Source organism: Heliconius melpomene, chromosome 13, assembly GCF_056956725.1.
Source record: "Heliconius melpomene rosina isolate 202511_hmr_F chromosome 13, ASM5695672v1, whole genome shotgun sequence".
NCBI classification, from domain to species: Eukaryota; Metazoa; Arthropoda; class Insecta; order Lepidoptera; family Nymphalidae; genus Heliconius; species Heliconius melpomene.
The window spans coordinates 16975432-16990181 of record NC_140401.1 but is presented as its reverse complement, the minus strand read 5'-3'; the positions used below and the strand labels follow the sequence as shown (position 1 = coordinate 16990181).

Here is a 14750-nt window from a genome sequence, read left to right as displayed (position 1 = left end):
ATTGATTGATTTGACTAGCATAGAAAAGCATTTTTCCATAATAATCTCCATCAGCTATCTCGTAATAAGTTTTTTAGATATCTTAATAAATATTTTACTGTAAAAAAATAAGTAAATGATCTAACTTCCACTTTTAGAACTTAAAAAAAATTGTATTTCAAATTCATAATACTTTCTTATTTACTTACTTGTAGGTAGAAGGAAGGAAGAAAGTGTAGGTAGGTAGAAAGTTAAGACTCGTTAACTACTCACAGTCCAGTTTTAGAAACAGTGTGTTAAATGGCGGAACACAACGCCGCAAATATAATAACTTATTCGCTTAGCTCTTGCAAGGATCCATACGACCAAGTAATTGTTCCAAACATAAATCGTACAATAAATTCGTGTCCTTCATCGCACAAATAGGTTCTTTGACCTAACAGTAAATTAACTCGACTTCGCAACAAAAACTAAATTCTTTAACATTTTTTGATAATCCACAATAGAATATAAAACTGTTTTTTTAAGTTTCAACAAATTACTTAATTTTTTTTTAAGTTTTTTTTTTTAAGTTTTAATAGGTCTGTGTAATTCCACTCTTTTTGATTTTACGCTTCATAAAACAAAGCTGCCCTGTTTTGGCGGAGAGAACCAAATGTCATTCTGTTCTTCATTTTCCGCCCACATTCCGTTGCGGAACTCAACGCCGCACTTCGTCATATTATCAGGGCGAGGAACTAAAAATAATTAATTAATTCCCCCGAGTGGAAAAGGAACAGTCGCAAATATTTTAGAAGCAGAAAAATAAATCTGAGAAATTCCTATACAAAGTATAGCTATGAAATTACTTTTTCGTAATGTAAAAACTTTGTAAAAGCTAATACAACTTTTTAATTCTAACTTTGGATATTGGGTATTTCTACATAAATCTAGCTTAAGTTTCTTTTTCCAACCTGAGGGTAATGCTGCTAGTCCAATTGGCTTTAACAGCGACACCGGTTGGCTAGGGAAGAGGATCTCTGTCCCAGAGAAATTCCAAGCATTACATGACTGCTTGTGAGAATATCGGCGGCGACAAGGGCGTCGCATACTAGACTCGAACCTACGCTTGTGGCCGTTGATCGGATTGGAAAAGTTAAGCGTAAGTAGACCTACATTGCCTTAAATTTGAGTGAATGTGTCCTTCATCGCAGAAAAAGGTTCTTTGACCTTAACAACAAATTAACTTGACTTAGCAACAAAAACTAATCTCATTAACATTCTTCGATAAACTATAATTGTATATACAATAGTTTTTATAAGTTTTACAATTACTCATAAAAAAGAAACGTAGTAAAAAGGAAGTCTAGTTTCTGTTTCTGTGAATTAAAGTATCAGAGGTGTCACAGCGCCAGTAATGTTCAAAGTAATTAAGTAGTCTGAATGTGGCATCGACTACGCGACTCTTTGTGCGTAGAGTTGTTTTTATCATAAAAAACGGTCTATCTATATAAGACGTGAGGCCAGTCATGGCGCAGAGGCAGAAACGTGCGACACGATAGGTTGTGGGTTCGATTTCCAAGTGAAGAAACGAAATATTTAATATTTTATTTTCCTCGCTCTGGTAAAAAAGGAAAAGCGCGGCGCTTACAATTACAATTCGCAATGCCTCCAGAATTCGGCGGAAAGTGGGGAACGGAAGTATCTTAATGGGAACGGAGTGGCTTAACACTAGTTTCCCAGGTTCTCTTTGCATACACTTTGTCCTTTTACCCTTTGCCCTTTGTTCTTATTTAATTTAAGGACATCTTTATGTTTTGCAAAATATATATGTTATTTTTATGTAATTAGTTAACGAACCCTTATGAAACAGAAAATACAGAAAATAAACAAAACAAAAAACAGAGCAAAATATATCATAATATTTAATTATCCCAATGTTTTTTTCCCTTCCTAAATTGAAATACAATAACTGTAGTGGCGTATAGAGATCTCACGTTGAAGCGTGTACGTGGCCACGTGGCTCACGACAGGTTGTTGGAGCACGTGATGCAGAGACCAAACGACTTTATTCCTCTTTCCTCGTGTTCGTGTGCTAGTAATGCGGGTGATTAGAGACTGGAGTACCTACTAGATAAGTATGGAGTTAAAGTTTGTTTATATAATTTGTTAAGTTTAGAAGTTTTTAGAGTAAAATATAGTTTATATAGTTATTAACGTGGCGATGTAGAAATATTTATCTGTAAACGCAATATAAAAATTAGTAGGTAATATTTTTCTTCTATATAATATTCCTCCAGAATTCCTCGGAAAGTGTGGAACGGAAATGTCTTACTGGGGACGGACTACAGAGTGTCTTAACTCTAGTATACTAGTTCCAGTTCCCTCTGTCTGCTATAAATACATTGTTTATTTTTTGTATATACTTACTACATATACACTAAAGCGCAATTACCAAAGTACCTTATTACACGCTCACGTGTCGAGCTTCGCGTATATTACAATAAACGTCATTCTCTTGTACGTAGGTATGTCTGTTATACCCGACAGTACAAGCAAACAAGTACTGTATTTATACTCAAACTTCAACAAAGGATGCAGGAAGTGTGTACGATTCGTTAAATTACAATTTCGCGATTTCCCAAACGTTTTGGGTAGTGGCCAAAATAAGATGTTTTTCTTTGAAATGCGATTTTCTAATGGACGCTCTTATGCTTTAAGTGATAAGCATTTTTTTCATTTTTTGGTAGGGGAGGTGGTAAAGTTTTGTTTATCCGAAGATCCCTCAGCTTCGAACCCGCTCCTTCTTAGATGATGTATACAAGGATGATTCCTTGAAAAATCGTCTACGACGGGATCAAAAATTTATAGTAAATTTGTAATTTTGATACAACTTATTTTTGTTATTAACCTTTTTTTTGTATTTTCTCTTCTTTTAGTGTAGAATAACATATTTAAAAATGTTTTGTAGAGTTCACTACCTTAAAAGGTAAAATCGGAAACCTCATACGCCACGTTCACGGTATGTCCATTTGCCAAGACTTTTTTACTAGAGTTCGCCTGGAGGATCAAGCTCAAATTGTTATGGTGGTATGATGCCTCAAAGTACAGAAAAAAATTAACTTCTACATCGCAATCAAAAGATGCGATGGTAAATTCTAATTATTCAAGAATAAATACAGAATAATATATGAAAAGTTCTAATATAAACAACACTCAGAAAAAAATTGAAAATAAATTGAAAACAATCATTTACAACATTTTAACGAAATCATTACTCTATTGCAGATTTGTATACAATGTCTCTTGGCGCCGTCCCGCATGACCGCTCCTAAATAATGCTACTGACCTATACTTTACGATAGACGACGTACATTCATCTTGTTTTTCCACGTTTTTATTTCCCGCTGTTAGAAGTAATTTATATTTCTTGGATTTTACAGTTGTAAGTTCATATTTTATGCTTTTATAAAGAAAGTTCTATTTTTGTATTGAGGAAAATGTGACGATGAAAATGTAACGAAACAACGCGTTGCAAGGTGTGTATACTCGCTAATAGTAAGTTCGATTATTAGTTATGGCCGATCTGTTCAGCCACGTGCATATATTTTTGAAAAATCGAAACGATGGTCACTAAACTAAAATTATTTTTGCAATATTTTCTATAGCCTCTCGCTTTTTACCTTCTTATATGGCAGAGTAGGCTTACTGGCTGAGGGGCCGTAGCTTAAATTAAGACAATCTTTTCCCCACTTTCCACCCAATTAGTGAGAAATTGAAAATTAGGTGGTGAAACTCAAAGCCACGTTGCGTTTTGTTAGCTCTCGTAATACGACAAAGCGCAGTGTTGAGTTCCGCCATTCAATACGCAATGTTTTGAAACGTGGGGGGCCGTGAAGAAGAAGGGAATTAAAAAAAAATTGTAAGTGCATATTTATTTAGATTATTACAGAAACACTTGTTTGCATCTTCTTATTTCTTAGTAGTTTATTTTTCACAGTCTAGACGTTTAAAGGTCAAAATATTTAAATAAAACAATGTAATTTATAGAAGTACATTTTACCTCATTAGCATAGACCATAGAAAAAGTTCTGTACTAAACAAGTGTTTTTTTCTCAGTATACGCAATTTACATGTTTTTCACATGAAACGATCAGTCACGTTGCATGGAAATTAGGCGGACGAAAATAAATAAATATTTACTATTTTTAGACATATTGAAAAATATTATTATACAATACAAATACATTTTATGCCATTGTCTCTTGGTTAGACAGTTCTGTCATTAAATGCGATAGTCATTGCCATGGTAATTTCCTACAAATAATATTTTTTTTGCGTTACATCTATTTGACTTTGAGTGTCATATTTTGAATTTGCGAAACAAATTGAATCTCTTTTAAATATGAATTCTTCTATTGTATAACATTATCTTTTTTTCTACCGTACAACCTCTATCGTCTGTTCTCAACTGGCACGCTCGAAACAACATAATTAAAGAACTAAACTAATAAAAATCATGATTCTCGTATGCAGTAATTTGTTTTAATGAAAACAACGCATTCAAAGCATTTTCCACTAAAAGCTTTTAAAATTTCGAAACCGGTTAAAATTGTTTTTCCCTTTGGCACCATGACATTATTTTCATTTAAATTTTTATTTACAAAAAACTATAAATTAAAAAATTTTGTTTTACAATATTATGATCCAAAATTCGCAGTCACATTACCTATTAAATATTATAAAAGCAATTGAAGATACATAGAATAAGCATACGGTTAAATATTATTTTTTTTTTCATCACTCTGTCTCCCGCAAAAATAGAGCCATGACATTTCATTTCCCAGATTTCGTCCAATATTCGAGACATTTTGTGTTGAATGGCGAAACTCAACGCCGCGCGTTATCGTTGTATCGAAAATAATTCACCTGAGTGGGAACTGAAGCCACAACCGTCGTGTTCGCAGTCACTGCACCAGAACGACCCCTAATATTACTGTTAGTTTTATGCTAGTTGCTAGTTAAGTCTATTGTTTAAAGAAGTCAGTCATAACGTGTTATGATATGATATTGAATGAATGATTGAATGAAATCATAACATTACTAAATAAATGAGCAAATTAGCTATAGGTAAGTACGACTCGATATTTTTACAGTTACTTATTTTATTTTACAGTTAAATTTAATAATAAACAGATCTCAGTATAATAATGTGTCAACTTGCAGCTTAATTCAGTGAATCAATATTTTTTTTTATTACAAGCTATAAAATCATAACAGGCAGAGATGTCTATTAAGTTTAAATCGAAATAATAAAGTGTAAATATATGTATGTTTACATTTTATTGCATGAACATAAACTGTTTTTTATAAAACAACTAGCGGACCGCCCGCGGCTTCGCCTGCGTGAACTATGTTATTATTAATTTCTGTCTCCATGACTACCTACGTCCTATAAGTGACGTCCATGCAAAATTTGAGACTTCTAGCATTTGTAGTAACGAAGTTTCATACAAACTTTCAATCCCAAAAACAACCCCTTAGAAATCGAATATTGCAAATTCCCGTCTTAGCGAGCACCTACGTCCTATAAGTAACTCCTATGCAAAATTTCAGATTCCTAACACATGTAATTTCTCAGATTTCGTGATGAGTGAGTGACCTTTCGATTTTATATATATATAGATAAAAATACTTAAAATACATACATATATAGGCCATCGTGGTCTACCTCACACTATAAAGATGACGGTTTTGAATTTCATGTCCACCCGGGGAATACTATAATTTACTCACTTTACTGACAAGACAAAGTGCGGCGTTGAGCTCCGCCACACTACGGAATGTTCCAATAATTTTGCGGTACGTGGGGAAAGGAGTGTCTTAACACTAGGTTCCCTTCCTTACAATGCTTTGTGCCGAGAACAGCACGAACAGTGAGAATTGAACTGACAACCAGCAATGGTTGTACTCGTATGTATGCATGTACATATCTCACCTAATCGAGGTCGTCAATACAAATTTCCACCATAAAATATAGAAATAAACTGATCATCCGTTATGTCCTTTGACATTTCACCGAAGAGACTTTCGAATTGGGTCACGGCTTGGCGACGCGCGTCACTCCGACCGACACCACGCTTAAGCAATCAAGACTGATGACTAAATGCTGTCCTCACTTCGGTTTCCTTCGTTACTCTCTTTGATACAATTGCTTTTTAGACACAAATATCTGCAAACATGTATCAAAACACTCCGTTTACCGCTTTTGGACAGAATTTTTACCATCCAATGAACCCGTTCTTCCGTGAGGGGATTCAACCCATGGCCATCACGCTGACAAGTTCTACGTCCATGTTCTATTGAGGCACGACGGCCTAAAATACCTAAAATACCACCTAAGAATATAAAACGCAACTTACATTCGTAAATATTGAGATCACAAGGGCTTAATTAAAGTAGAATATTATTTCTCTTGTCACACGAATAGTCTAGTCAAATAAAAAAAAGTTATAAACGTTCCTTTAATAATCATCAAAGAAACATGATTCATAATATCCTTATAGAAACGAAACTCCTTTCTCTATATAATATAGAGGCAATTGCCTCAATGAGTGTTATTAATATTCAGTTGCCACTATCTCTAGTATATGTAAAGTTATGGCACGTGTGTGTAGAGCGGTGTTATTGAACGGTCACTAAAGTATCCCGGTAACTGTGCAACTTCGTGTAAACACTCGACTCTGAGTGCAGCGTTGTTATCTACTTGTTTTTATATTAAGTCCTGTTAATGAAAAACATCATTAATGAGGGAAAAATGGGGAATTTCGCTTTTTTGTTTTGATTGAGAGGTGGTTATAGAGTGACATGCCACTAAATGCTCTCTGATACTCAATAAAATGCTGAAGTTGTACGAAAATACAAAAAATATTTGTAATATCATGATGATCAATTTACTGTACATTATTTGCACGGTTGAGTAATTTTTTTTAGCTTAAGCTCGATAAAATATAATATTTATTATAATAATCTGAGTCACGATTACCACTCTTATTTTACGCAATATATTGTTTTATATACAATTTACAAGCACCACCATTACATTGTTTACAAAATGATGTTGCGGTTTGTTAACATCGCGCTAACCATATACTCGTACAGACAGACAACTACCTATTAGATGCCAACACGAAAAATACATTAGAGACTCTATATTACTATATTCAAATGAAAAAGGGTGACAAAATTTCATCCGAGCTACGTCACAGGTGTATCTAATTGTTTCAACGCGTATCTAAGCGCATGATCTTAATTGTGACATCAAATATACACACACATACGTACCGATAGCATTGTGCGTTGTTTACTCGCGGCTCGCGAGTGTGTGCGCTGTGACGCGCAGCCGCACACACGCGCAATCCGCGAGGCTATAAATGCGCTACATTCACCGCCTCCCCACACTCTACAATCAGCTCTCGTTGAGAACACACATATCCTAAACAAATCAAAATGGTCGTGAAACTAACCCACGCTGCTTTGTACGCGGACGTCTACCCGGCGTTGCCTAAATGCCGTGGAAGACAGATGGACTGCGCTGCTGAGAAGCGTCAGAAACTGAACGCTTTACCAGCGCTAGTTGAAGATGACTCCGAGTCAGAAACGTATGAACCTGAAAATGAGAAACCCTACATCATGCATCCTCAGCTAATCAGGCAGAAGTCGATTTCTCCGCAACGAAGAGAAAGAATGCGCCGAACTTTAGCGCTACCATCTCTATCTGAAGATGAGGAGCCCTGAGCTTTTGATAAAAGCTGTACGGGATGGAGTTTAGAAGCTGAAGCTCAGCCGGTCCTGTTCACGCAGATCGCAGGCAGTGATTCTCGAAGCCTGGTGGACCAGACGTTCAGAATGACCCAGCGGATCTGCAGTCGTAAAGTGAATACTAGTGACAGAACTTGCTACAGTGCGCCTGTGAGGTCACAGGTCATATTAAAAACTGTGAAGTGATATTAAGATATTGTTACCAAACATTTTTTACTAGAATGTATGTGTATATAAATGTAAGGATCATAATAAATTTGTGTTCTGTACATTGTCTTTATTATTTTACTCCAGCAATTGGTATGTACCCTATTTAATTAAAAATAAGCAAAGTAGAGCGAAGACCACTTAAAATATCTCTTTACTAATATAATTTAAAAACTTAATACTGCATTTATTAAAATATAATCAACAACACCTTTCACATTTTTTTTCGAAAAATAAACACATAACTTTAGTATTTTTTTTTATTAAATTAGTTTAGCAATATCCAACTTTCAATGCTACAACACTTATAAAAACTAAACAAATGACATTTACTAAATAACCCAAAAAGTTGAAAATTGTAATAAAAAATTGGAGCAAGGATACGATCGAATCTTATCTACTAAATGTTAATTTGCTTATTCATACAAACCTTTATGCCACTTAAATTCAAGGACTTAATATAAATAATAATTTAGCAGATGATTTTAATAGTTAACAAATATTAAGAAACAGAATTTGACCAATTATAATTCTTGAAACTTATTTTAATTAACCGGTATCATCGCGCTGGTCTCATGATGGAGTAGGAACGCAACAGTGAAATTCTTTAGAGTTTACAAGTACCACTTGAGCTTAGTCCATATAATTTGACATGAAAATGCAAAACCCTACATCATGCACTCTCAGGCATCAATCAGGCAGACGTCATTGGACTTTTAGAGCATGATTGTTTTTAAAACTTTATAATTATTATAAATATTTAGTTCCACCACCCAATATGCAATATTTTGAAGTGTAAAATGGAATGACCTGACACTATTTTCTCTTTGCCTACTTTGCTTAAAACAAAACATAGTAATAATATAAATATTGCAGCTAGCATCATAACCTAATTTCTGTTTGAGGCGAGAGGATGAACTCATCGCGACATTACGATGCAACTCGGTCCTAGGCCTAGACACGAACTAGCAATGCAATATCCAATGCCACATGTTATATCTATACTAATATTATAAAATTGAAGAGTATATTTGTTTAAACTCGCTAATTTCAAGAAGTACCATTTAAATAGGACATTTATTTCTAAGAAAAAACCTATAGACATTTGTTTTTCACACGTAATTTAAGAATGTAGAGACAAAATGATGACATTTTTAAGACGACCTTCAAATATTGTGATAATTTTTCTGTACATTTCATTTAATATACAATTATTTACGATAACTGAAACTTGAACTTTTTAACCTTTTACAACCACAATAATAATAACCGGTGGTACTGACCTCTATTTGTACACATTCAGTTTGATCTTTGAGATAAAGTTATTAAGATGCGTATATTAAATGTGTTTCTTTGAAAAAGTCCGTTCGACTTTGATTGATAAATATAAAATGTACGTTTTAAATGTAAATGTGTATCTTAAATAAAAATATAATTATATTATTATAGATATAATGAATAATCGATATTGGAAAAATAATAATTATAAGTGTTTATATAAAAAAATTAGATTTAAAGAGAATTCAGGCATTTTAAAACAACCTTTAAATCTTTTGCTTATTTGTGTGATACATAAACATAGATAATCAAGGTTTTATTTTTTTCAATACAGAATAAGTATATAAGTATTATGTCACAGATTATCACAAGTGAGGGTTAAGATATACAATGACATTTAGACATTTACTTAGATTACTGTCACGATTAGAACGATAGATTAGTTCTAAAGTGTGATTTATAATAAATTATTTATATATACGAAATAATAAAAAATAAGACAATAAAGTATATAAATATCAATACAAAAAATGCAGCTTTACACTTTTTTACATAGTAAGGTAAGTGTGAGGCAGAGGGAATTTAGTGCCTAGACACTCTTTTCCCCATTTTCAGTCCATCATTCGAGATGTTGTTTAGTAGTGGAACTCAATGTCGCTACCGTTGTCTACCAGAGCGAGTTCATGAAAATAAATTTGATCACTCCTCCAAGAGCACTACTACGGCCCTAGTATTATGATATTACAATTTTCTCATAAAAATAGAAGGATTATTCCAGAAAAGAGTGATATATGTATAATATTTACTATGGTTTACGGTTTTTCGACCCACAATCGTAACGCCAGATATGTAAACATAACCAAAATGACGTCACTATAATAAAATATGTGATCTAGTTACATAGCTTTAGCAAACAACGACAAACAAAACTGGATATAAGCAAATATTGATTAATTAATACGGTCCACTTGACCAATGTCAGTGTGGGGGTACCTAATGAGTTTTTCGAATTATTTGCTGAGTAAATTGGGCTAGTTTTTTTTGTGCCAGGACAGACGCTTAGCTACCCACGCACCGACTGTAGAGATCGATTGTAGAGATTGCATGGCGTAACTCAACGCCGCGTTTTGTCTCGTTGCCGAGAAGCAATTTACCGAGTGAATTGTTTTTTTTCCATGTTACTGGAAAATATAATGTAATTGTTTTATAAGAAACTAGCGACCCTCTTGCGGCTTCGCCCGCTTTAACTATTGGATTATTCAAATAATGTATGTTTGCAAAGCACTTAACATAATGTGAAAATTAATTAAACCCTAATGCAACCCGCATTTTCGTTGTTTCAATAAGGATTTTTCAATTGTTTTACACAGCAAGGATTTTTTAGTAGGTACCGTAATTTTAAATCTGTGCTACGAATCTTTTCAAGTACTTATTAAAATATATTTAAATGACTATTTTTAGATAGTTAAATGACTATTTTTAAACGGTAGAAATTATAAACAAAAACCTACCTACTAATAACTACTACAAAAAATGTGAAACCAAATATATCGCGCTTAAATAATACATTCAATTCCAATTATCCAATACGTGCAAACGCATCTAACTAAATCTTCGTTGCTATAGAGGCAGCCGGGTTTTTTTTTTCGAGCTTGTGGTTAATGCTGAAGGGGGTATTCTGTCCCTGATGAAAAGCAAGCACGACGTGGCTGCCTGTGAGGAAAATTAAATAGAATGCATCGGCCGGGAATCGAACCCGGGCCGCCCGCGTGGCAGGCGAGCATTCTACCACTGAACCACCGATGCGTGTAAGGCAGGCGGGCGCGGCGGACGCATGGCGAGTGGCGAGCCGCAGCAAGGATTTTTTTGATATTGTAACAACTTCTAAAGTACTTATTAAAATGAAAAACAGTAAAAGACAGTTTTGATCTCCATTAAATGGCCAACGTAACTAATGTACTTATTTATATGCTGAGAGTAAGGGATAAGTGAAACTTGAGTAACATACAGCTGATGTGTCAACGGCGGGATGTGTCAACAATTAAATGCTTTTTTCTGTAAAAGTATTTGCAATTTCGAAATTGTGTAAAAAGCAAATTTTATCTTCGTTTAACGTAGAAAATTAATGAAGTATTTTAAAGGATAAGAATTAATACCATTATGGAAAAATATCCCTCACAATAAAAAATATATTGAAATTATTATTTTTAGACAGAAAAATGATCACTACACGTTATTCTTAAAAAATATGAATATGCTCTCGCGGACTTTTTTGTAGATCTTATTAAGAGGAACAATACTTCAGTACATTTTTTGCATGTAATACTTACCATTAGAGCAGCGCATGCGCGAAAGTGTCTCAACGGGTAGGACTTTGTACACATTTATCGTATTTATGTTAATTTACATAAGAATGTACAAATAATAAACTATATATAAACCTTCTACGAAAAACACTCGACTTAATGGTGAAGACCGCATCAAAATCCGTTGGGTGGTTTAGAAGAAGAAGAGTTAGAAACAACAGACAGACACGAAAAGCGACTTTGTTTTATAAGATATAGGATAGGATAGGATAGGATATATTATTGTTGCAAAATATATTTATTTATTTTAAAATATTCTTGCAATAAATTAGTCTTTTAATAAAAACAATCAAAAACTAATAATAATAAAAAAATACAATAAAAAATGAAGTTCGTGACTTTGTTCGATTGTAATAATTATTAATTTTCTTCTAACGCTTAATACTACGTGACGTTTAGTTTTTTTTAAATATTTAAGGAATTTATTAATCTTAAGTTATGATGGTTTGGTCACGGTTGTTGGTTCAATTGTTAATTTAATCTACGAGTATATTTATATTATAAAACCAAAGAATTTGTTTAGTTGAACGCTCTAATCTCAAGAACTATTGGTTCCTGGTGGAATTGTGTTCTGGATTCCTGAGCTATTTTTCGTGGTGTTCTTATTTGTCATAACGTATAAGTATAGTCTTAGTACTAGTCTTGCTTATTTTTATCTATTCATGCGTGTGAAGCCGCAGGTAGCAGATATTCTTATTTTAAAACATAATGTATTTGTACAAGATATATTATGTTTTGTTTAGTTGTATCCTGCACATAACAGGGTACAGAGGGAGCCTAGGAATTAAGAGTTAAGACACTACCAAACCCAACTTTCCGCCGAATTCTGGAAGCTTTGCCTGTTGGTTGGCGGGGCTCAACACCGCGCTTTGCCGGATTACTGGAGCAAAGAAATTAAAATATATATTTCGTATCGTCGAGAGGAAGTCAAAACCACAACCTGTCGTGTTCACAGTTATACGTAGGTGATCACTAGATTAGGGTATTATAATATACTAGCGGCCCGCTCGCGGTTTCACCCGCGTTTCACTATGTTATTATTAATTTCTGTCTCCATGACTACGTCCTAGTGACGTCTATGCAAAATTTGAGACTCCTAGCATTTGTAGTAACGACGTTTCATACAAAGTTTCGATCCCAAAAACAACCCCTTAGAAATCGAATATTGCAAATTCCCGTCTTAGCGAGCACCTACGTCCTATAAGTAACTCCTATGCAAAATTTGAGATTCCTAGCACATGCAGTTTCTGAGATTTCGTGATGAGTGAGTGACCTTTCGATTTTATATATATAGATTTACGTTTTCATATCTATTATTTTCAAATTAATTATCTAAACTAACAGAAATACATAAGGAAATACCAATTCATAGGGAAATACCAATCCACAACCATGCATAGGGTATCCCCTACATTTTTCTTGTCTTATACAATGTAAGTGAAGCTACAATACCATTTTTGGGATAACAATGGGTCATAAAACGTTAAATGGCTGGAGTAAGTGGAGCAGACTAAAGGTGCCAGCGTGTCTGCCAGAAACCAATTATATACGGCGAACGTAACTAGCGTTTATAGCGTGAATACTGAGAAAAAATAATGTATTTTTATTTTAAAATTCTGTCATTATTTATTGCATGGACATTTGTCGCGTGACGCGAGTTTAAATTATGACAAATATTTATAGATCTCGCGAATGATTGGTCAGATTTTAAAAGAGGAACACATTTAATTTTTTTCTAAAGTGACTATATGGTTCCGTCGTGGTGTTGCGGCAGAGCGTGTGACTGGCAATGCGACGGTCGTGGGTTCAACTCCCCGTTTGGGGAATGAATTATATTTATTTCCCTTCTTTAGGAACAAGACAAAGCGCGGTGTTGCTGTGTTGTTTCGCGACTTAACACCAAATTTTAATAACAAATAATTAATTTATTCAAGTGGGCGAAGCCGCTGGCGGGTCGCTAGTACCTCTATTAATATTTACATGACATAATGCAAAAATTTTAGCATCTTCTTTCACAGTAAGCGGATTCACATCTGCTTTACACAATACTTACGTTTTTTTTAACTTCACGAATGTATCCCGCAAATAGCAGAGGGAACCTGGAAACCTAGTGTTTAGACACTCGAACCCACTTCCAATCCTTCCCAACGACTAACTTCTAAATTTACGTGGTTTTATTAAATCACTCTATACACGTAGTAAGCGGGTCGGTTATAGCATACTCTACATATTGACCGGAATTCTAACATCTAAGTTATACAATGTACAGATAAGAAAGTTTTTGAAGTAGGTAGTACACATAAATACATACGAGAACTTGACAATATTGCTTTTACCTGTCTGTCTATTTGACATGGTAGTGGATTCAAATCCAGGGATGTAGTAAGGAGAATAGTGATGAGGATGAAATAATAAACAAAATACAGATATGGTATGATATTTTTTTCTTTATTTTCACGCTGTATTCCGCACATAGCAGAGAAGGGAAAGGGAAAACCACGACCACTATCTGCCGCACTCTTGAGTTATTGCGTGTTGAACTCAACGTTGCACTATGCTTGGTTACCAGAGCGAAGTAATGAAAGTCCTAAGTGAGAATCGAACCCACAACAGTCGCGTTTACAGTCACACACTTGTGCGTATGTGCCACGGCGACCTCTTCAATATAATTGCTAAGTAGAATATGTCGCCACAAGGTTAAAAATATTTTTTATATTTATTTGTAAGTATGAATGAATGAATTCATACTTAAGATATATTATTATTGCGTTTCAAAATATTGAAATAAGGGTTAACGAACGGTCACTACTCTACCATAAGCCCGAAATACAATACATTTATTAGGCAATGCAAATGCTTTTAAATTTACAAATATAAATTTAAGTACGGAATGCATAAAATATGTACCTTTATAATATAAGCTTTGCTTTGAAAATACGTTTTACTAGCGGCCCCCCCGCGGCTTCGCCCGCTTCAACTATATGATTATTCATTTAATAAACAGAATTGATTAACACGACAGTCAAATGTATAGATGTCAAGGAATCGTTTTATTTAATCGTTCAGAAACAGCGTTAAATTGGGTTCGATTTCCACTCGGGAAAGTTATTTTTTTATGAA

At 34.1% G+C, this 14750-nt stretch overlaps 1 protein-coding gene across 1 annotated transcript; it reads left to right on the top strand.

The window, feature by feature from the left end:
* Nucleotides 1–7401: 7401 nt before the first annotated feature.
* LOC146533193 (uncharacterized) lies at nucleotides 7402–8048 on the top strand. Its single transcript, XM_085196793.1, has one exon. The coding sequence runs from the start codon at nucleotides 7468–7470 to the stop codon at nucleotides 7753–7755; it is 288 nt and encodes a 95-aa protein (XP_085052919.1). The 5' UTR covers nucleotides 7402–7467; the 3' UTR covers nucleotides 7756–8048.
* The last annotated feature ends 6702 nt before the right edge of the window (nucleotides 8049–14750 follow it).

Coding starts and splice junctions, on each gene's coding strand:
- LOC146533193 (XM_085196793.1), top strand. CDS start 7,468: ATGGTCGTGAAACTAACCCACGCTGCTTTGTACGCGGACGTCTACCCG.